At 38.3% G+C, this 24,742-nt stretch overlaps 2 protein-coding genes across 2 annotated transcripts in view; one reads left to right on the top strand and one right to left on the bottom strand.

The window, feature by feature from the left end:
- Positions 1–24,742, top strand: part of LOC125235751 (neurobeachin-like) — a 462,438-nt gene that overhangs the window by 314,930 nt on the left and 122,766 nt on the right. Inside the window, 2 exon segments of the mRNA XM_048142334.1 lie at positions 23,405–23,522; positions 24,202–24,304. Of these exon segments, the coding sequence (XP_047998291.1) occupies positions 23,405–23,522; positions 24,202–24,304 (221 nt within the window).
- Positions 462–1,991, bottom strand: LOC125235753 (protein mab-21-like). Its single transcript, XM_048142337.1, is given in 2 exon segments — positions 462–1,513; positions 1,516–1,991. Coding segments are annotated over 2 exon segments (1,095 nt in total). The 5' UTR covers positions 1,913–1,991; the 3' UTR covers positions 462–815.

The raw sequence follows: 24,742 nt of genomic DNA, 5'->3' as shown, positions 1-24,742 counted from the left end.
TGCGGTGGTAAAATTAGCTGTACCTATATGGTTTATGATTACTGGGTAAGGTCATCGGTTGAATCATGAGTTTGAGAGTGAGCGTCAACAATGCGTGTACTTTTGTTTTGATTTTGTTATTCTGAATGGAATGATGCAAAATGAGAAAAGTTGTGATAGCTAAAAATCTTATTTTTCTGCATAAGCTGTCAATATTAGAGCACCTAGTATTAAAATTGTTGATTGCATAAAAATTATATTTTTCTACGAATTAGCTTTTCCGAATTAGATAATATAGATTATTATTCTTGTAGAAATATGTATGGAGCTACTTAAAAAATAATATTTTTTAATAAATGCTGATATTCATTTTGGTTTCCATTATTTTTGTGGGTATTCATCTGCCTTTTATCATCGTGAAGGCAATTTATTGACGAAAGGTAGTTGTTTAATCACTGGGATAGAATTTCAAAAAGCAAATATATATTTCCAAATTATTTATTGTAAATTATATATATTTTTACCTACTTAGAGATTCTTCAGTCAAATAAATACACGGTATCTTTTAAATTAAATATCAATAAAATTGTACAACAACTAAGCTATTTACATTATATCACAAATAATAGTTGAAAGGCCTAGTCTAGATAGTATCACTTCTACTTACAGTCTGATCCAAATGGAATATTCGAGAAGCACTCGCACTAGTCCGTACACACTCCTATTGGATACACTCTTAACGGTCCTCTAAATCTACTAAAAATGACTCGATGTCTAGCGGTTTGCACTAATGCACACACTTAACGAATGTGATCGTCCGAATTGGCCTCTGCGCCTCAGAGTTTGTCAAAAGCTCGAGAGTTGGTGAGCATCTCCCTCGTGAGGCGCCACACTTGCTTCGCGGCGTTTTCGAGCGCCGTCGGCGACTTGCCTTTGAACAGGTCGACGTGAGGCAGGAAATAGTGCGGGCACCGCCGGCACTGCAGCGACGATATCAGCTGCAAAAATATCCCGTTTATACGGTCACCGATAGCGGCCTCGTCCCATTCATGTTCGCGAGGATGCTTCTCGCATTCATACAGCAGCAAAGTCTTCATGTGATAACAAGTCACCGGGTTCCCGGGGAGATCCAAATGCCGATCGCGGATGGTCTTCAATGTGCTAAGACACTTCCGTCGGCAACCGCCTTGCAATAAACGGTTTTCCGCTTCCAAAAAACTTAGAACCCACGCATCGCCTTCCATGGCCGAGTTCTTTCCTTGCAGCGCGAGACACTCCTTTGACAGTAGGTCGAAACCTTCCGTTTTGACTTCGGCAACTATGTTTGGGTGCGGCCAAGGAATTGCTGGGAGCGGCCAGTGTGCAGCAGAGCGTGGCCACAAGCCGGCACATTTGAAGGCTGGAGTTATTTGAACCACATATCGTTCCCGAATTCGGAGTTTGACTTCAGTTGTTTCTGCGATCATTTTGACGCAGTCCCGGTAGGAACATTTGTCGCACGCCTGCGCTACGAGTGTTTGGAAGCGCGAGCGGATTTTCTCGCCGAAAGATATCCGGAAGCGGTGATGAATTCCACCCAGAGGGACATGGAGCGCTTGCGGCCATCGCTCAGCTTGAGCACGGCGCAGCCGGGCAGAGATCCATCATCCACAAAATTTAGCACTCCCATCTGATTCAAATATATGACTATTTCGAACTCATGCGGCGAAACCACTTCCAAGCCATCGAAGCGTCCATTGTAGTCGGTGAGCGAGGAGATGAAGCGTGGCTCCTGCAGCTCCACCTCCTTGAGGACATCCTGCACGATCCTGCAGACCTCGTGAATGGTCTTGGCGATCTGAGCCTTCCTGCTCGCGACGCGCTCGTTGTAGTACTTGTTCATCTGGTAGACGAGCTTGGATTGCGCGGCCATCATCTCCGGCGGCACGAGCATGGTGTCTAGGCGCGCATGACTCGCGCGCTATACGCACGCGCGCGGCACGCAGTCTTTTGTCGACTGAGCCGGTGAGCCGGCCGGCGGGCTGGGTACGCCTTCTCTGAACCCGTCTGGGGGGACTATAGGGCGGGCTTTATCTCGCTCTAACTCGGGAGGCGTGCACGTTTGATAGAGAGAGTTATATGTATATTTGTGAGGGTGGCTGGGTTCGTACGGTATTGATCGTCCCGCCTCACGCCGGTAGGTATCGGGCGCGGTTCGTTATAATAACGCGGTAGCCCGTAACAAGCCGATGACGACATTTTTATCTATCGACTTAATAGGCATCTTGTTCGTGATTAGATACTGTACTGGCCACTTGTAATTAATTTGATATTTTATTAATGCTATCCTAATGAATCTCGGAGAAGTGCGTCTAAATAGCTATAAACTGCTTGGAATATCTAATCTCAACACATGTTTGACATGCGTATTTTATTAACGCCTGATAAATTTCTAGAGCTGTTAGTGCCTAATTATTCATTAGCCTTTTATCCTTAATATATTTAAGCGTAAATTTGGCAAAACCCGGTTGTCATAATAAATCAAGATTGAGATATTATCTCGTGGTACAGCACTGGACGACGTCGTAAAATCATTTAAAAATGTAACACCAAGGCTATAGAAGATATAATTCAAACACAACCAGTTTTTTATAAGTGGGTTCATATAAAACCTATGTTAAAAGACTGTTTGATAGGCTATTATTAAAGTAGAATTATTTTATGAAATATTACCAACAAAACCTTAAATGGCATAGGTACATATACTGTACAGCCAGCCTGCTCAATCAATAGTTGCCATATGCAAAATGGTTTAGGTACATAAACGGTGGCGCCCCTATTAGTGTTTGTACCTAGATATACTTCTTTGCCAGGCTGGAGATTAGGTACTCTACGCTACGTGTAGGTACACTCACTTGAGTAGGTTTAACATTTTTAAATTCCCTTGACTGTCTGAAATTAAGACTAGGTAGTACTCTTTTGATATTATTCTATCCTGCGTAGAGAATATAGACACATATATTTACCTACCTACTCATCTTAGATTTCTACTTGTCTAAAGCCTATGAATATACATGATGAATTATATTTGGCTTGAAGAAATACCTTAAAGGGATAAGTTCGCCTTTGTACTGTCTATTCTGTGTCATATTTGTGTTTTGTACAATAAAGAGTTTACACATAGGTACATACATACATCATTGTCAAAAAGGCGCTTTAATTTTTATGTATATACCTGTCTGTGATACCAATTGTGCAAATTAAATTCCGCAACCTGGTAATTTTTCTTTAATTTCTGATCAGGTTTTATAATTACCATCAGGTCCATCCAGGACATCTAAAATGAAATTCTGTGTCTCACATGCAGTTTGTACCTACCTGAAGCACTTTGCTTATAGCATTCTATTATACCAACTGATGTGCCGTGCAGTGCCGACATTAGAAAAGGATCACCCCATCTTCTCATCCCATGGGTATCGTCGGGCGACTAAGGTAAAACTGATGAGGGTAGAAGGATGTCGGAAGGATTTCAATGGAATAAATCCAAGATGTATGGGATATTGGTCCTACATCCGATATCGGATCGGATAATGTGAAAACCTATCCTTTTCGGGGTCCTCGCTCCCATGAGTCCCATGACCTGTGTTTGTGACCACAAAAAAAAAATACTTACATTCAGATTAAGTGTGTGGTTAATGGCTATCAGTTATCACATACGGTGGAGCTGACTTTGAAAGTGTATATAGACACGGAGAATGTTTGCAACGACGAAATGGAAATCCCACTTAAGTAATTAAATTTTCATAGAAATGTGACGTCTTTCGTGACGCTCCACAATCTAACATTAGAGTTATAACATGAGGTGCTGAGAGTAGGTAAATCATTAAATTTGATTTTATATTAAACAGTAGATAATCTATTAAATTCAAGCCATCAAACACTACTATAATCCCTAGCTAAAGTAAACATTCAATCATCACCTTGATCTCACATCTCACACCACAAACATAAAAAAACGCATAGGTGAGTCCCGCGTAGTGTTCCTATTTCAATCTGGATTGATGGCTCCGCGCCGCGTGATGGATGCCCCTCTCGCGCCTGATTTACTCCGATGTCTCCGCGATTCATGACCGCCTGGTACTTTTCGGCGGGAAAACGGAATATAAATAACTATATTCTTCGTTTTTTGGTATGCAAAAGGGAATGTGTAGGGGAATAAATAAATATGTCCTTTTGTGGGAGTATAATGGGATGCAAAGGAAACGAACGGGACTTTGTAAGGAAATGATTCAGCTAAACGTTTAGTAAACTCAATTTAAGTGCATAATGTGACCTATTATCTTTTAACGAGACAATTTTAAACGGCCTGACTCTAATTTGAATACCTACCAATACGTCAAAACTAAGTTCTAGATAAAATATGGATGAAATCTGTAGCTCCATTTCACAAACCTACAGTTACCTACAAACAAGTGGAAGTCTCTTTCTAATATATATTGAAAGTTCATAAACAATATCCACTTGTAATTTGTAACTTTGTGAAAAAGGCCACTGTGGCCTAAAAGTTCTTCCGACCTGATTTTAATTTTAATACAGTTTTTAGAACTCAGGCCGGAAGTCGTTTAATATTAGGACTGGTCCCACCGCGAGCTAGTAAGCTATGAGCTATCGGCTATAAAAACGAACAAAAGGTAATCACTCCCGTGCAAATAAAAGAGACACGGCGATTTTGATAGCTCACCGCTGGGCGAGTAACTATAAACATCGCCGTGTCTCTTTTTTCGCACGGGAGTGCTTATCTTTTGTTCGTTTTTATAGCCAATAACTCATAGCTTGCTAGCTCGCGGTGGGACCAGTGCCTTAGACTAGGGAATGATTTGGAACGGAAATAACAAGTCTTATATTGTTTACCTACTTATATATTATTTTGCGCTTTTACAAACTCACAAACCTGAAAAAGTAGAGACGTATTTGACTAAATATGTAGGTACCTACACGTTAAATTGACCTAACATTTATAATTTTATTCTCATTCTTAGTGATATGCTAGATAGATGCTGGTACTCTCTAAGTTAAAAAAATATTTAAACATAACTCGTCGTCTTATCTAATAAATGAATGTAACTTATTTCTTTTTGTATTCTGTGTGTATTGTGATGTATATCTATCTATCTATCTAATAAATGAATGTTTTGTCAGATAGTAATTAAGCCATTATTCATTCAACTTTATCTAAATCCACTGTCAAAAGGCTCTGTAGGTCACAAGTAGGTACTCTAGTTAGTTATACGATTAGGTAAAGAATATAGAAAAAGGATCAGGAAAGTACCTATAGTAAGATGTGAAGAATCGACACTAAACCTAAACAAAATAAGTAAACCTTACAGCTAAATGTCACCACCAATAGCCCCGTTTAGCATTAAGATAACTGAAGCTGACACGCTCACCATATCGTACGTTGAATAGTCTTTGATCTTTAGAGTTTATTCGAATCGCTTAGAATAAACTAAACTTGAATATGTACGAGAAACAAGCTTATCTGGTTTTGCTCATATTATAGTCTAGCGTGTACTAGTGGTCTATTTCACCACGGTGACATTGACCCTTGTCAGTGACAACACAGTATAATAAAGAGTACTATCGTACAGTATGGCCACTCCCGCTCCCCGCTGAAAGTTACCTCACAGTTACCACCTGTCGAAAACGCGAACAATCGACCTGTCATATTTCACTCATACAAGCATAGTACGCGTTCACTCATACAAGCATAGTACGCGTTCACCTACACGAGCTTAGACTGTGTTAGGAACGCGCCTCTTTCATATATTTGATCACCAGTGTCCGAGGTGTGACAATAGTGACGATTTCTGTGCCTAACTTCTGGGTTGATAAGTAGACATTTTTACTCGGCGTCATTGTTTTTTTGCGTTCTTTCAGCCACATTTGCCAAGAGTGGCACTGAAACTTGAGTAGTTTCATGTGCTCTGCCTACCCCTTCATGGGATACAGGCGTGATCGTATATATGTATGTATGTCATTATTTCCTTGTTGAACAGGCAATGAACAGCGAAGTGTCTACTGTCAGGCGACAACTGTCACTGTTGTGAAGTTGGCCATTGTTGCATTTCTAGTTGTAGCTCATGTTATACTGGACATTTTAGAGTTAAGCATAGTTCAGCTATGACGTTCCGGTATAAAATGAGCTAGAAGTGGATCAACAATTAAAGTCCGTGACTGTACATTGATCTTGAATGTGCAAGCAACTTTATTTATACCGATGCCAGTAAGCAACCTATATCGGGCACACAAACTGTTAACGCTATAGAAGGCAGTACTCGACTAAGATGTGAATAATAGACTAAGCCTAAATAAAATAAATAAATGTTACTTCTAAACGTCAACTGCGTTGTATAGGTACATGTTTCATTTTAAATAACTGAAGTTGACATATTCAGCATGTCGTACGATGGAAAGTCTTTGATCCCTAGTTTATTGGAATCGCTGAGAATAAACTAAAATGCCTACGAGAAACAAGTTTCACTGGTTTTGCTCATGTTGAGTTCTTAAGTTAAACGTGGGACTTATTGCCTTTTGGATGTACCTATTATAGGATTGTGTGTATTTTTAATAGCCTGAATAGAGTAGGTAGATACCTAAGCAACTTTTGTCATGAATTTACACTTTTCTCGAATTTAATTGAACACTTTTGTGGCAGAAATAACTTTTTTTTATTTTTGAAAATGGAATTTGAAGCGCTTATGTTTTGAAAAGAAGTTGCCCGCCGAGTTTCTTGCCGGTCCCATAGTGGATACCCCCCTCCCAACTGAGGGGGGACTGAAATCTTCTCGAGGCTGAGGCGTAGGGTTAGAGCCGGCGTAGCTTTATTTGACGTTCATATGCGCATTGTAATATGCCTACTTGAAAAATAAATATTTCATTTTCATTTTCATTTTCATTTTTCTTACTTTGTTTGAAATGACGAATATATTTAAAGAAACTAATTTAGCTTACTGAAGACTTGTTGAACAGCACTCATGCAGTACCTATGTTCAAATTGTAAGAAGACCGCCAATCTAAAAAAAATAATTTACCTCTCTATCTCTCCTAAACAGGATCTCTACATTTAATTTAGTACCTAACTTTGTATATTCTTGTTACTAATATGTCAAGTACCTACTTAAAACATACCTATGTTTTACCGCAGTTCTATTAGGTAATATATTTTTTTAATGATCCGTTTCTAAAAAAATATCATGTAAGTTACGCAAGAAGTATCTATAAATAACAAAGAACACCTTGTAAATCCCAACAACACGTAGGTAACTGCACATTTGCTGCCAACCGTCAACATATCCCCAAAAGAGCAGTTTCGAGCTTGCGCCCGGCGCCCGGCGCGCACGCGCCCGCAAAATGGCTGCCGCAGGCCCCGCCCCTTCCGCCGGAAGTGCCCGCCCACTCAACCCTTCAGATTTTATCGCACTAATGTTGCCCTTTAGGGAACCGGTGCTGAGATTTATGAGTAGCGTTTTTTTTTGTCGATTTTTGCATGACTGATCCAAAATTATTTATTCTAAAGAGATATTTCTACAGTTAGGGGTGTAAAAGTATGTTATAGCCAGTCAAACAAGTTCGCCACCAGAAAAATGCGCCAAATATAAATTTTCTATGGAACGATAAATATTCACGCGTACTTTATTTTAATTTGCCGCTTTTATCTAGTGACGGAAACGGGTTTTGACAGACTATGAATATTAGAAAAATTAATAAATTTTCTTAGATACATGTGACTTTGGTATGATTATGACAAACGACTCTTGCCAAACTATACGTCATTTAGGATTTACATTATACATCCTCTTGAAAATAATCCTCTAAAAAAAGAAATATTGTTAGAAGGCTGACTCTGTGTCAACTTTTAATTGACAAATTGTTTAAATATAAAGATGTTCACATTGTCATAGTAATTTTGACATTTATGCATTCATTTCCTCAGTTTGCATGTCCAAAGTATTTTAAGTATCACATTAATACTTCTTCCTAAAATGTAATACTAACAAAAACGCTACGCAGTACCACACTATCGTAGTTGAACTATAAATTAAATTAGTTAAACGTCCATCGCCCACATCTGTTAACAGCTTGTCACTAGACATTAGACGCTGGCATCGGCGAGCATTCCACAGCCTAACACGATAACGTACACGTTATTTACGATCTTACACTACGATGTTTAGAAACACGTCACTCGTCTTTAACTAGGAGATGGTCAAAACAGCACGTACGACTACAGGCAGTCGCGGGTATTATTTATGGCGAACAAGATTCCCTATCGTGTAATGTGAGCGTATGAGCGATGTGCGCGGACGGACATCTGTCACCCCCCACCGCCGGCGAGCGACTGGCCGCCCCACCTCCCCACTCGCGCCTTTGGAGGGGTTAAGCTCCGCCCATTCATGTGCTCCCAGTCGGAAAATTTACGACGTAAGTACATTTTTAAATTACGCGCGACTTTGAACTTTAGTTGTATTGTTAGGGTTGCACAGATCATTTAATTTTTTATTTATAGTTTTTTTTTGAAGATATTTTCGGTCGCCGCTCGCGGTAATTGGGCCCGGATTGCGCAGCGATTGAGACGTTCAGAACCGCAATACTTAATTATTATAAAGATTTCAGATAAGATAGCCCTCTTTGTTTCTGCGTGCGGAATGCGTATTTTTAAAGTTTTTTGTTTCATTAGCGAACGGATGCATAAAGAGGGGGATATCTTAATAAGCCGGGGGATTTATAGCGAAGATGTTTGTTACGCGGCTTACGCATCGAATACAGTGAAACAGGCTTAATAAGCTCACGTTCGATACGAATTCCCACGTATTGCCTTCACCAGGAGACAGTGGTGGGTCTTTGACAGTTTTTAACTTTTTACATGTGTTTCTGTATAAAACCAATTTTTGGCGTTCTCCTTTAGAAGTACTTATAGTCTGTCCACGTTTCAAATAGTTACCTACGTCATAGTATAGGCATAGCGAACTTGATCTTAGGAAACAATCAGACTATTCCTAAAAGGAAAAAAACCGGCCAAGAGTGTGTCGGGCCACGCTCAGTGTAGGGTTCCGTAGTTTTCAGTATTTTTCTCAAAAACTACTGAACCTATCAAGTTCAAAACAATTTTCCTAGAAAGTTTTCATAAAGATCTACTATTGTGATTTTTTTCATATTTTTTGAACATAGGGTTCAAAAGTTAGAGGGGGGGGGACGCACTTTTTTTTCCTTTAGAAGCGATTATTTCCGAAAATATTGATATTATCAAAAAACGATCTTAGTAAACCCTTCTTCATTTTTAAATACCTATCCAACAATATATCACACGTTGGGGTTGGAATGAAAAAAAATATCCGCCCCCACTTTACATGTAGGGTGGGTACCCTAATAAAACATTTTTTTCCATTTTTTATTTTTGCACTTTGTTGGCGTGATTGATATACATATTGGTACCAAATTTTAGCTTTCTAGTGCTTACAGTTACTGAGATTATCCGCGGACGGACGGACGGACGGACGGACGGACGGACGGACGGACGGACGGACGGACGGACGGACGGACGGACAGACAGAGATGGCGAAACTATAAGGGTTCCTAGTTGACTACGGAACCCTAAAAAGGATAATATCGAATTATCTACCTACCTAAGGGCGGTTTCAGACTAGCGTATTTTACGCGCGTAAGGTATTTGGTGCTTTCAGCATTAGGTACAAGTTAACACGCGCTTTAAATCTTCCACCACTTGGTTTTTAAGCGCTTACATGCGCGTTACTGTTTCCTACATTTTACCTACTCGTAATGCAAGTACCTACGTAGTATGGTTGAAGAAATATAATTTAGCCCCAGCTCTCGAAAAAAATACATAAATTTCATCCACTTTGCGCGTAAGCTCGGATAAAACGTTACTCTGTCACCGCTCTAAAGAGCAACAAATTTAACGATCTGTTTACAATGAAAAGATTAGGGCTAGTTAACGTTAACGAGCCGGTTAACTGTCATGTAACGTTATCTGCCGATGAGCCATAAACCCGAGAACGCCTTATCTTTGAGATGATGTCGTTCTGGTACTTTTTATCGCGTCGAATAGTTCGTTAACTTGATTATTTTCTGTCTTGTTTATTTCTTTGTTGGACAATAACATTTTTTAATGGCGGCGCCACACGCTTGGCAAACAGCAAACACCAAACTACCAAACACAATAACGTGCGGATGCGGATAGGTGTCTGTTTTTTGCACAGGGGTGTTTGTCGACTGGCAATCTCGAAGTTTGGGGATGCCGTTTTTATTTTCGTTGTCGTCATAAAGTGATATTCCTACCTTTGACAATTATTCAAGACTTCAGAACTTGATAGGTTCGGTTACTAATCGTTAGGTAAATCTTTCGAACAAACTTGTATGTTGAATCGAATCAAATTAAATTTCATCGACTTTAGGTACTCAGCAATCGGCCGCGGCCGAGGGACTCTCACGCCACTGTACCCGAATCGTCTATAAAAGCGCGCACAGACGACGCCGGACAAAACAAGCACGACGCGCGTCGCGTTCGATTATCTCGCGAGCGAGCGTGAAACGAGACGCACGTGCCGTGCGCAGGAAATGGATATATCACTTGAGTTTTGACTGGTGTCATTTTTTTAAATGCCGGAGAAGCGTAAAATATTCTTTGAAGACAATGCTGTTGTCGTCAAAAAATGTAAGCAAATGAAGAAAAAAATGTAGCGCGCGAAAACTGCTTCTATTTTATTCCCAATCCCATACAATGTTTGAATTTCGAGCCTTACTTTACTTACTTACTTTATATAACACGGTGAGACTGGTACAGCGCGATGGTGCGATGGCGCGCTGTCTCTGTCATACCGTGCTACTTAAAATATAACATTTATAACAGGCCAGTGTGAGAACACCATAAAAATGGCGTCGCGTTCCATTATGTCGCGAACGAGCGTGAAATGAGACGCACGTTCTGCAGCGCCATCTGCAGGAAACGGATCTAACATCAGTTGTGACATGTGTCAAGCTTTTTAAGTGCCGGTAAAGATAAAACAATTGTATAAGTATTTTTTTGCAAAGAGTGCTTCAGCAAGATCTTTTATGTTACAAAGTGTTACAGAAGAGTATTTTAAAAATTCGTCAAATCGTAGATAGAAAGAATGAACACACATTCTCAATTTATTTAATAGGAACTTGGTTTTATTGCAAGATGTCTTATTAGAATAAATAGTATGGAATACGTATATCTTCATTCGTGTTCTTCAAAAATACAAGTCCAACAGGGGAGACCGAAGCGAGTTATGACAGAGGCGAGTTGTTATAACGTAAATTTTTAGGAGCTTATCAGCAACTCAAGCAAGTTCACAATAGCGCGCGTTTGCTAGCCCGAGAGTTAAACGATAAAACCCTGCCCTGGTGCGAACTTGCTTATAGTTAATACGTTCCCAAAAATCGACTTTGTCAGAACTGTCCTCTGTCACTACTCACCTCGGTCTCCCTAGTTAGTTAATTTTTAATCGTGCTCTTCTAAGTAACGGCTTTATGACTACATTATTCAGTTCAACAAATTTGCGAGTATTCCACAAAAAAAAACAAGTCTAATATGTAATTGAATAGCTTTTATTACCCACGTGTTTTCCTCGTAAAGAAATGCAACATTACGATCCAGAATAATGTGTTTGATAAACGAATTGGTGATAAATAAAATAGTTGGAATTGTTTGATCGCGGTGACGCTGGAATGTAGAAAATGGGGGATTTCGTTAGGTTGTGGAATGTAGGATTTATTGATGAAAGGTGAATTGGAAAATATTTCGGTCAAGTGCTAATAGGACTATCACAATGAGGGTTTCGAACTATCCTCCGTTTGTGCCATTTTCCAAGAAAGCAATTTACAATAAGCTTATCTAGTTGCTAGATGAGACCTTTTGAGGGTCCTGTAGTGTCAGATTCTTTGACGGACTAACAAACGTCTGGAATCAAAACTGTTACTCAAATGAGTCTCCATCCACTCCATGATATAGAATGCAGACTTTCGTACAGTGCAAGAATGACTAATGCAGCGAAAAACAAAATTGAGAACAATACAACATGACCTCGGGATCGGGAGTGACAATATCGAAGCTCTGCAGAGTATCTTGACTAAATTGAGGAGTAGAATAGAACATACCTATATTTATTATTGAACACAAGATAGGAGACAAAATACACATTATAACAAAAACAGAAAGAAATGAAGTACCACGAAATGGCCTCATCTCAGCGTGTTGTTGGTGACTTCCAGCACTGATATTCCGATGATAAAATCAACTGAGAAAGATTCACGGAAGGTAACAGACAGCAGAAAAACAAATTACATACAATAACAGTGGTCAAAAAGTTTAACGTAGAATTTATTTAAAGCTGTATTTTGACCAGCCCGTGTGGTGACGGGTTAAGAATTTCACCACCCCCTTTCTTCCCGTGGGTGTCGTAGAAGGCGACTGTGGGATATGGGTTAAAGTGTGGCGTAGGCGAGAGGCTGGCAACCTGTCACTGCAATGTCACACTTTCGTTTTCTATCGACCCCTTATTTGCCAAGAGTGGCACTGAAACTTGAGTAGTTTCATGTGTTCTGCCTACCCCTTCATGGGATACAGGCGTGATTGTATGTATGTATGTATTTTGATAAGTTATTTGAATATATAAAAAAAATTAACCATCCTTGTGATTGTTAATCATACTTCATATTTTAAGAAATTATGTTTAAACAACGAAATCGTATTGTAAATAAATAAATAAAAAAGTCAAAAAGTTAAAAAAAGAGCTAAAGAGTAAAGCACCTCCGCGGCACCAATAAAATGATGATTGTAAATTTTTGAAATTGATCTGCTTACTGTGTTCTTCTACGCTATCTCCTGATCGTTTCCTTTTGCCACAGAACCCTAAAAGTCGGCGAATGAAACTCTGATCCTGGAATAGCGATGACAGGGGATTTATTAGCCCAGCGGGATGACAAACGGCGGTAGCTACCAACTACGTGCGGCATGCAAAGACACTGTTATGTATAGTTTCGGGTATAAATAAGATAACTACGATCCTTATAGATATTATCAGGTCTGCTGCGAGAAACGGTGTGGTTCAAAAAAACATAAGGATACAATCGTACAGGAAGCTTAAGAGAGAGTCATAAAGAAAAGAATATCTCTGTGCAGACGCGTTATGGTTATACCAATAGAACTTTGTCGTATTTGTAAATAGCTAGTAACGCCATCTGTTAGAATGGGAAGAGTTGATAATGCCAGAGGAAAAACTACGGTCTGATTTAGACGGCGTGCGAACTCGCTTGCGATTTTATTTACGTTGCGGGCTTTTGAGGTTACATACAATTTTGCACAGCCATCAAATACCGCAATGTAATAAAACTCGTATACGAGTTGTCGTGCCGTCTAAAAGGGCCCTAAAGAAGGATAGTTTAGTATAAAACATTACGAGTATCTTCAAGTCTTTTCTTTAATTGTGAATACCGCTACTATTACCCACCTATTTACACTTTTCAAAGTTAAGACCACTTATTTTGAACTTCCTTTTTGTAGACACCTCTCTAGGATAAAAGTTCCATGAATAATATAGCCTCTAAAGATCACACACAGGATGAATTTAATCTTAATGAAAACATCGTTCTAAACTATCTCAACAAAAAATAGTAAACCGAGCGTAGCGGGCGCCGCCGTGATGTATGGGCTTTTAATTTGATCTTCCTCCGTCCTGATTTAGATTTCCCTACACCCCACATTACTCATTACCGTAAACTTTAACTTCTACTGCATAAAGGCTATTTCAGTATCATGTATGTCGTGGTTTTCGACGCGGTATAGAACCGTACAGGGGCTACCATGAAGTAAGTACTAAAGACGTCTAGGTTGAGAGAAAGGGACACAGGTATAGCAGTTACATAACTCCGTCCCTCTCTCTCAACCTAAACTCAACGTCTTCAGTACTTTACGGTAAGCCCCCAGCGTCACTTCATTTGCGTCTTCATTTGAAGTAGTTCAGCAAAAATGATCTAAGTGACTAAGGATGTTTCATTGAATTTTGTGACGTGTTTTGTACTGAGAAAAGTTACAGTTTTAATGATGAATTTTCTAATTAGGTTCTTTAGTATAAATGAAAGGTAAATTTCATCTGGTAAGCTGTTTTTGTTTTAGTTTTGCGACGTTTAATATGTGTCGGGAATGTGTGGATTCGCCCGGGCGGCCGAGCGGCGCGCGCTAATTCCAAGCTACGTTTAATATTGTATTAATTTTAATAATGTTTGAGATTTCCAATTAAAGCCACGTTTTAAAATCATCGTAATGAGACTAACATTCAATATTATAATAAATATGCTTTTAAAAGATGTCTTGATGATTAACTTCATAAAATACAGTCTGTAATTTCAATTCACTGCACTGAGACTTTTTGTAGTTTCATGTGCTCTGCCTACCCCTTTATGGGATACAGGCGTGAATGTATGAATGTATGATGAATTTCAATTCAGGAGGAATTTCATAACGCTTTATTCTCAAATTTTATTTAGATACTTACCTAATATAATATCGACCGTAAAGTAAAAAAAATCTTACCTCCATGAATATAGGTATCTATCAGTCATACTTAGCAAATTTGGTACAGATTTTTCCTTTTTTGACGACCGCCGGTGCAAATGTAACTCTAGTCAATCTCCTTTAAAAACTTAATGTTATTTTACCCTTTGCACAGGCGGGACTATCAAATTTTGCTGCCAACTTAGCTTGTTCTGCCTTTTCCTAAAATATACTTACAGCAAGTATAAAGGGACTCATTCCACCCTTAACCTTGATATCCGTTTATATTTTGTCAACGCCACGTGTCCCCTCTACCCGACCCATAAATATTAGCATTTATAAAAAAATCCCTCGCCCCTGTTGTTCTAAGGACCTTAATTAGGACCATAAAAGGGACGGACACGATTATTTTTATTAATTCAACACCTTTCCTACACGAACTGATAACTCTTATCTATTTGAATTTATTCAAAACCTCGTAAAAATTACCCACTACTCTACAAATGGTCAACTCTTTTTAGAAAGCAATAAAGTTGCATTTAATGTGACGCCATAAAGTAAGATACGAGATATTGAAAGTAAATTAGGATTATTATGGCATAAAACTATTCGATGACAATTCCCTAGTACTAAATAGAAACACTATTTGCTAACCATAGTTGAGCTTTATGTGTTGGTATGAAGGTACATAAATGATTAGGGAAGATTTATCGTACGCAGCTTGTGTAACGTCGGCAAAACTGATTAATAGCATGAAGTCTTTTTTTGTAGCACGCTATAATGTATGGCTGACAGTATTTACAGGGTGGGTCAAAAATAGGTACAACTTTTTTACGTTGATGGCGAAAATAAGAAATATTCGAGTTTTTGTGTAGAATACCTACTTTAGAATAGCTTGAAGATAATACGCAGATTTAAATAAATTGCGTAAAGTTTAGCTAAATAGATTAAGGATAATTTGTAAATAAGGAAAAAAATAGGCACCTACCACCTATACTTATAAAAAAATGTATAATGTATTTTTACTCCACCTTATAAGGTTATGGTCGCCGGTCGTAATAAGTCTTTTGATAAAAATAATGACTAAAATATTACGACACATTTTATTCAACATACTTATAAAGAGAGTTCATCCTGAGTAATAATGGTAATATGTAAGGCAGATGGTGACATCAGTTATTCTTGTTTACTTATTGCGCTGACAACTGAGAAAAATGTTTGCAAAAACATTCTACTTTTTTTACCAAATACCTCTATAGAAACGTGTCACTGTAATATCTCTATTCGAAGCTATCTTATTACGTTTTCGTTGAATGTAGTAATTGCCTACAAATGTTTTATTTCGTCCTTTTTTGGATAATCCATATCTTCTATGTGCATCACATAAACAAACCACATTTTTTTTTTCAAAGTACGTTAATAAACTAGCTAACAATTTAATTTTTTGTAGATAGCCAAGCCCGCTAATAACTGCAATGACATTTTCTGTTCGTCAGACTAATTGATACAATTCAATTGTTCGAACAAAAATTCTTTATTAATCGCTTACATATCTAAGGACCACCTGTCGTTGCGAACCGTACAAAAACAAAATTGAACTTCGATAGACTTTATCATCTTTGTAATAAGATTTAGTATTGATAGTTTAATGTGGCGGTTTTTTAATGGCGGGGCTTGTCACCGTCAACGTAGATATTTACGGCTGAGATAGCATCGCTGCGCCTGCGACGGTGTCCGTAGTGTTTTGCGAAAAACAAACATAGAAATTTCGTTACTTGCATCTCTATCGCACGAATGTGTTAGAAAGAGGAAGATAGTGAATTTTGATTTTGGCGGTAGGCCCTTTTGCCATTGTCTGAATTTTCGCCACAAGTCAGTGGCTAGCCAAACAATACTCGTAAGTATGTGGCTATTGTTTAAGTAACGAATGGTTTGAGACCTAATACGACGTTTGTTTTTACTGTTTGTTTAAAGTCTCTACAATACACCAAAATCTAGTCAGCAAGCGTAAAATTTTGAACTTACACAAATACACAAATTTTAAGTAAGGGAATGTTAAAATGTATTTGAACTCTTTTTTGTAACATTATGAGGTAATTTGTATTTTCTGCGTGTATTCTGTCTATCTAAACCAAAAATCTGTCTACAACAATATACCACCCATAGTTCTCCTTTTACATGTGTCGGCATTTTCGAATTAAGAACCCAAAATTAGCGTAAGTTGTTAACAAAAATTAACTCGCTGTCAGTTTTGTGACGACAATTAAGCATAAAAATGAAATAAAACTATGGATCGGATTAAATCGCGTATAATGAATTTAAAATTCATCCCGACGTTTCGAACTCTTTACAGCGTTCGTGGTCAACGGGTGACTGAGGAAAAATTACAATGTGCAAAAGCTTACAAGAAATATTAACGCTGTAAAGAGTTCGAAACATTGGGATGAATTTTAAATTCATTATACGCGATTTAATCCGTTTTCATAGTTTTATTTCATCTGTCTAAAAATTAACTTTTTTCACGTTCTGAATGTAGATTATCGCTTAAAGTTTATGTAATTAACAGAAAAACAAATATTTATATTGAAATTTCATGCTTAATTATCGTCACAAAACTGAGAGTTTATTTTCGTTAACAACTTACGCTAATTTTGGGTCCTAAATTCTGAAAATTCCCGTGTGCCTTGTGTGTATGTTACCCTCACCACAATCACAATAAATTAGAGCAGCAGATAGGTAATGCAGTACGATTAATCAAATCCCCAGAAAAGTGATAAATCAGGCAGGTATGAAAAACCCTCCATTACGCACGTGCTGATTCGCATGCTCCCGCACCGGCCACAGCTTGCAAGTTGGCAGTATTTTAACTTGATACAGCTGGTCCGTGAAAATCGCGAATCACCTATGTCTTACAGAGAGAAGAGTCTGCTTAGTTTGCCTATAGTGTTCATCTTATTTCTATACAAAAATTGCTTAAAAGCTCTGTACGAAAAACTGCGTACAGATGTAGTGCGAAAAGATTTGCCTTCGTATTGTTACGGAAACTTACGAACATGTCATGCTATTTCTGTCAGTCTCAGTACAAGATGTACTGACACTATTGACTGAACTATTAGCATGACAAATACGAACGTTTCGGGAAAAATATGAAGGAAACCCTTTTTGTACGACATCTGTACCTAATTTATGTTTCTATGGCCCAACCAAAGTGAAAATGGTTGACGTCACGTAGCGATCGTAACTGATTCTGTGGAGTCAATACGGAAAATGATAGAGAGAGCTAATATACGATAAGAGATTGTAACTAGGTACCAAATTGTAGATTATACTAGAAAACCGGCATCGAAAAAAATGCAAAGTGATATTGAAAATTCCGACAGGATTTTTATACGAGGCTAGTTACGATCATCTATTAAGTTAAGGTATTGTACGAGTTATATTATAATTTACACTGTGGCGATAGCATGACCGGCAGCCGTTAGCAACTCTGTTCCGACTCGTTCCCCACTATTCATTATCTCCTGGTGTTGTGATGCAGTACAATGTTGCACATGTTTGCATGCGAGTTGCGAGACCGTGCCGCAGATAAGGCATGTATGTAAACAATGCGAAAAACTAGCAGTTTCTTGCTGCAAAGATCAACTTTTTATACGGTCAGATTTTTCAGACTATACTTACTGAGTGCACACCACCGCTCAACATCATATTTAAAGCTGGAAATAAGTTCTGTAATTCTTGTTATTTCGCGGAAAGGCCCAACAGGCCCCCATAATAGGCTGTAAAAAAAATAGTTATAGCAGAAATTCTGGAAAGGTTTGCTTTCGGCATATTGTTTTAAAAAACCTGCGTTCTTGCTCCATCGAACAGAAAGATAGTGCTAGTTTCTATATCAGGATCATACTGCCATGAATAAAAATGAGCATAATATATAAACATAATCTGCAGTAATCCTCGCGTGGAGTGTATCTGGCGTGCTCTATCTAGCCTGGCGAGTCGTGCGGACGAATATTGTGGATCACTTATTATGGGAGCGTGGGTATAGGTATAGGTATAGGCACTTGGTAAGAGTATAGTGGCGAAAACTGTTAATATTATTGAAATTTTGGAATGCCTTTTAACAGCAACCAACTTAATTTTAGACAAATAATCAATTATTCATCAGTATCTTATGACTATAGAATAGAATAAGAATAGAATAAACATATATTTATTCGTGAACACAGGCAAGACAAAATACACATAATAACAACAAGACCGAAAGGAATGAAGTGCCACGAAATGGCCTCATCTCAGCGTGTTGCTGGTGACTTCCAGCGCTGATCTTCCGATGAGACCATCAAGTGAGAAAGATTCACGGAGGGTAACAGACAGAAGAAACACAAATCACACACAAGAACGAGGTCAAACAGTTAAGAAAGTGAAAACGTTACAAGAAAAATAACAACAGACCATTGAATGCACTAAACGTACTAAAAATGACAACCCATTTAAGTATCTATGTTTAGATGAAGTAGTTATATCGTCACTACTTTTAAATAAACTTGTATCTTCGTCTGTCAATGAAAAGAAAGTTGTAGTAACTGTAGTAAGTATGTATGGAATGCATATAGACTTACTGCGTTTTAACTTTGAGGAACAGCGTGAGATACGAGATTTTTTAAAAGTAGTAGTAGAGTGAAAATGTCAGATTTTCATCAAAAACCACCCTAAAACAATCACCACAACGAAAATCATAGCGCCTGCTCTTTTGTGATTTTGCGTAGTGTTTTTATTTGTCTCTCCCCCTCATAGTTCCAGAATCGTAAACAAACAGCACTCGTATTAGGGTACCAGCGCGAGATGAGCGGTTAATACTATACTATTCCCAAAGGACATAACTAATAGCATCAACCAACCAGTGTAAGCAATGTTTTTCATTTTATTATTGGAGGGAATAAAATTTCCTAAGGTGCCTATTTCGCCTTACGTTTTACGGGAACGAAATCGTAATCGTAAATTTCGACTTTAAAAACATTGTTGTTGTTGTTGTAGTCCTGAGGCACCTCAGAGTTGCAAAGGGCCTTCACAAGCTCGCGCCACGCCTTCCTATCTTCAGCGACCCTCGTGGCCTCACTCCAGCTCAACCCGGCTGCTTTTAGCTCATTCTCGACGCGCCGCTTCCATGAGTGTTTCAGTGAAAAACATAAGTGACACATACATATTCTATGTCTAAGTCTCTCAGAAGTTTAATTATGAAAATCTAGATCATCTTACACTGGCCCCTGAACTGTGCGCATACATCATCACACCAGTCGGAACGCTCTAAGGGTGGGCTTGACAAATTGCATTACAATTGGACTGGACGTTTACACCCGCCGCCCTTTATGCACCCCTGGTACCTACGCAGGGAAAGGGATCTGCTGGGACACATTATGTGAGGAGTTTTATTGATGAAACAGAGTTTGATTCGTATTTTGGGATAATAAGAAAGGGTAATTTATTTATTACTCTAATTTGTCGGAATCATTCTCCTTGTATTGTTTAAGTCCAACTTACATTATAAGCTCGGACAGGACCTGGTAAGTAGATTGTATTGCAAGACTTCCGCTGAAATATTTCATGGTCATGTAGGTTGGCAGTCTTATCAAAAATACGCTTACAAAAACGTTCGCTTTCATTTGACACGTAACTCGCATTGGTTTGAATGGTATGATGTGTGCCACTACGGAATTCAAAATATGTTCAATCAAATACTTATCAAAAATTCACTCAATCACCAGCCCACTTAAAGCAATCACGCCGAAAAGACAGCCCGATGAATGAACCCACAATCACTGCCAAAACTCAACGACTCATTTCTTCGCCATCCATCAATCAGTGTTGCACAATTCATACGAGCACATTAGTGCATTAAGAACTCATTTTTCCCCTCACTAGCTCGGAAACACGTGTTTTGTCCTTTAATACCAGCGGGTAAAAACGCATTTTATTCACTAGTGGGTAAAGTAATTTGACCTTGAATAAAGTCAAATTAACTGCTTAAAAATTGATAAAAGTAGGTGAATCTAATAATAAAGAGGATTTACCACCTGTGGAACTACTGGAAGCAGTGATAAACGCATTTTTTGCGTTGTAGTTTCCTCGCTATAGTGAGGGGAAAAGTTTTGTGTTACACTCGGGTGCAAATGTATTTTACTTCTCGTGTGTTAAAAAACTCGCAAGTTCAGGATTCTATTCTCGAACCACTCGCTTCGCTCGTGGTTCAACTATAGAATCCTTTCACTTGCTCGTTTTTCAATTCCACACTCGGCGTTAAAATACAACTTTGCCCCCTTGTATAACAAATAACTATTATTGGCGACAGAGAGGTATATACTTCATTACATTGCGGTGATAACACCATCTATTGTATTGCCTGTGTCTTAGTAGCGCGCAATGAATAGAATTCACATGCAAATTCTCACAATGTCTATGTGATAAACAGGGATGTATTTTGCATTGTTGTTAGGTACGTACCCCTCGTGATTAGAGCCGGGGTGCCGGAGGGATGTTTTGTTTATAATTGTCAGTTGAGTTACAAAAGAATGGTCGTGTTACACATTTAATGGGTATGGAGATGCTGTTTTGTTTGCCTAATTAGCAAAACAAGATAAGGAAGCCTAGTTATGGAAGAGTTACCAAAAAAACATCAATCAAATATATGAGCAGTCACATATTTTCACGTATTTTAAAATATGTAGAAAAAGAATACTCAAAGCTTGACTTGAACACATTTTATACTATACCTATATTCTAATGAACACAAGTTAAAATTGAAAATATTTCGAATTTAACTTGCCCGTGTTCAAGAACATTTTAAACTATTTGAAGACTTTACGACATACACCGGTCAAATCTTACATGTTTGACGCATTTATAAAATGTAGCGTTTTGCCAATATATTTAGACAAATATCTGCAAAATACTTCATGATATGATATATATTGCAATATAACATTGTATAAAATTTATTTTGCTTTAGTTTTAGTGCAAATAAAGGTCAGTAAGACGAATAGTTACTTTGGTAAAAAAAAAAATCTATAAATAGAGAAGCCAAGAGTCTGGTAGATTGGTTAAGGTAAAATAGTTTACGCTAAAAGTTTTAGGTTGAAAGTGCTATCTATTCGATCTTACTTTCTTTGATATCCGTTTATCTGAAAAAATTGTCTAAGCTAACTTTGCATCGATTTGACTATTACTAATGAAGAAATAAAATACAGTAAAATTTTGAAGTTTAGTAAATTAGAAAAATAAAACAGAATTAGTTACATTTTCCTGGTTCTGCATCTTGATGGCACAACTCCTGTAGTGATAGAAAGTCCAATTGAGTTGTATTTGACCACTAATTGCTGTGGAATAAACTACGGGAACGGAAAGCGCCCACGCCAATTATTAAGATACTGGAGAAGTGGTATTCTCAGCAGAAGAACGTAGTAAGATGGAAGTCAACTCTGTCCACAGCCAGCGGGCTAAACTGTGGTGTGAGACAAGGAGGCAGTATGTCTCCGGCTCTCTTCAGCGTGTACATGGGCTGTCGCAGGCTTTGACCAGTACCGAGGTTGGCTGCTCCATCAATGGGCAAATGATAAATCACATCGCATATGCAGACGATATGGATGGTCCTACTAGCACCATCTGTGGGAGCTATGCGTAAGTTACTTGCAGAATGCGAGAGATACATCCTATCTTATAAAATAACTGGCACTCTTTTGGTCTTATTGAAATTTTCTACATTTTTATTTTACAATTTATGTAATAGCCTGAGTTGTTTTGCTGATATCTGTCTCAAAATATTAGCAAAACGAATATTTTCATAGAAAGGGGAAAAATGCTCTTTTTTTGACGCTTCATATCTCAAAAAAAATTTGACGGACATTGATAAAAAAGATGTCAAACTGTTTGGAATTTAACTTGTCAACATTACAAAGCAACAATTTTGACCAAAAACTAGTTTTTTAATGCCAAAAACCAAAAAAAGAAGTTAGCACACCACAAAATATAGTCCTACATTCCCCCAAGGACCCTAAATAACATACCAAAAATGCAGCTTTACATCACACTTTGTTTTTTTATTTCTCTTTTTGACCGACATCGTATCCCATTCTAAAATAGACATAAAAACGTATTAAAACGTTCAACATCTCATTTTCCCATACCTACACAAAAGTCCCGTCCTGCCCTGGGATCTCCTTTCTATTAACTGTGACTACCTTTATTCTATCACAAAGGGATAAGATCCATGTATGATTATTTCGATCTTACTAATAGTAGTAATCAAGTCGTCGTGTCATCGTAAAGGTGTCGTAAAAGTTTCGTTAGCGTTATTTATGTGAGCTGTAACAGGCGAGGACGACGTCAAGTCTTGTCCCGTCAACGGGACAGGTTGTTCGGTTGGACGTGTCATCGTAAATGCGTGACAATAAAGGTGAATGAGATATAGGTACCTAATGGGAAATCCGTTGCAGTGAAATATGTCTTTTCGTAGGTCAGTTTTAAGTTTAATCGAAATCAGTTACTAGTTAACATACGACGTACTCTACCTCGGTAATCGACAGAGCAACGAAACTTTCATCCAGATTCTTGACAAAGCTATTTACATTTGTGTACTTTAATAGGTTGATATTATATACTTTTATGGATTTGTCAATAAATCGCTACTCTAAGATTACTGTACTTCCACACTATATTATTTAAAAGTCAGCGCGTTAGCATGCGACGCACACTATTCTACCTCAATATTTGGCAAAGCAACTAAGTTTCAAGCGAATTTTCGCACCGTCTATCACACATTTATTTATGTTTCTTTGTAGTAATCTGATTGTATTATTGTTACAGGTCCTGAAATACTGCGAGCACCTGCACGGGAAATGGTACTTCAGCGAGATCCGCGCCATCTTCTCGCGCCGATACCTGCTGCAGAACGTGGCCATCGAGATGTTCCTCGCCAGCAGAAGTAAGTCTTACTTTATAATTTATACCTGTATCTGGACTATCTGGACAGGCCATGTCTCCCGTATGCACTTACAGAGGTGGGCTAAAATAGCCACGGTGTGGCCTCAAGACGGGCGAGGATCTGGTAGGCCCAGGCGGAGGTAGTGGGATGACCTGGACGTGTAAGCCGGCCGGAGATCGCTCATAACCGGGACGACTGGAATTCGAAAGGGAAGTTCTTTACCTAGCAGTGGGTACAGGCTTGTAACAAAGACGCATATAACTCCTTTTAGTCAGATAAAGTCTAAGAGAAACGTACCTCAGAACCATCAGGAATCATATACGCTCGCCAGCTCGCCTAGAACCGCTAGAAGGCCCTAATATTCATATTTGACAATTTTAACACATCAAGTTGAGAATTTGAGTGTATCAAAACTGAGATCCAAAAGTTTTAATCCTGTGTTAGCAATGGCAGCCTATGCTCTGTGACTACAATTTTTACTTCTAATAGTACTTACCTATATGTCATGAAATCGAGTTCTCGGCCACCTTCGACTGTGGAAGTTCCACGTGAATTTAATAATAATTTCCTAATTTTCGACATGGCTTTAGAAGTATTATCAACTTTTTTATAGCTTAGAAACTCACCCCTCAATATTTATTAACTCTGTACGTTAACATGAAGTTCTATTTCATTCCAGCATCAATATTCTTCGCATTCCCCGACCAGGCGACGGTGAAGAAGGTCATCAAGGCCCTTCCCCGCGTTGGAGTCGGCATCAAATACGGCATCCCGCAGACCAGGTCAGTGTCTTTATATTTATGATACCCTGGTAGCTTTGGCAGGTTGAAAAACCGAATATCGTTAAGTAGTCTTTAAGTATGTGTCGCCAAGGTGACATCCCTAGTGCGCAAAACGTTCAAGTAGTAGGGTAGTCAGGACCAAGTGCGGGTAGTTCGAAAAACTCGTACAGCTAGAAGAGAGAAGATGTCAACTTATACACTGGTCAAAAAGAGAAATAAAAAAACAAAGTGTGATGTAAAGCTGCATTTTTGGTATGTTATTTGGGGTCCTTGGGGGAATTTAGGACTATATTTTGCAAGCAAAAAAATGGTGTGCTAACTTCGTAATTTAAAAAAAAAAGTAAAAAAATCAGACTTTTTTTGGTATTTGCCGTTTTATTAAAAAACTATGCATTTTTGGTCAAAAGTTGCTTTGTAATGTTGAAAGCGCATTAAATT

Source organism: Leguminivora glycinivorella, chromosome 18 (assembly GCF_023078275.1).
Source record: "Leguminivora glycinivorella isolate SPB_JAAS2020 chromosome 18, LegGlyc_1.1, whole genome shotgun sequence".
Classification (NCBI taxonomy): domain Eukaryota; kingdom Metazoa; phylum Arthropoda; class Insecta; order Lepidoptera; family Tortricidae; genus Leguminivora; species Leguminivora glycinivorella.
The sequence above is the reverse complement of the archived record's forward strand: the minus strand, read 5'-3'. Positions and strand labels throughout refer to the sequence as shown.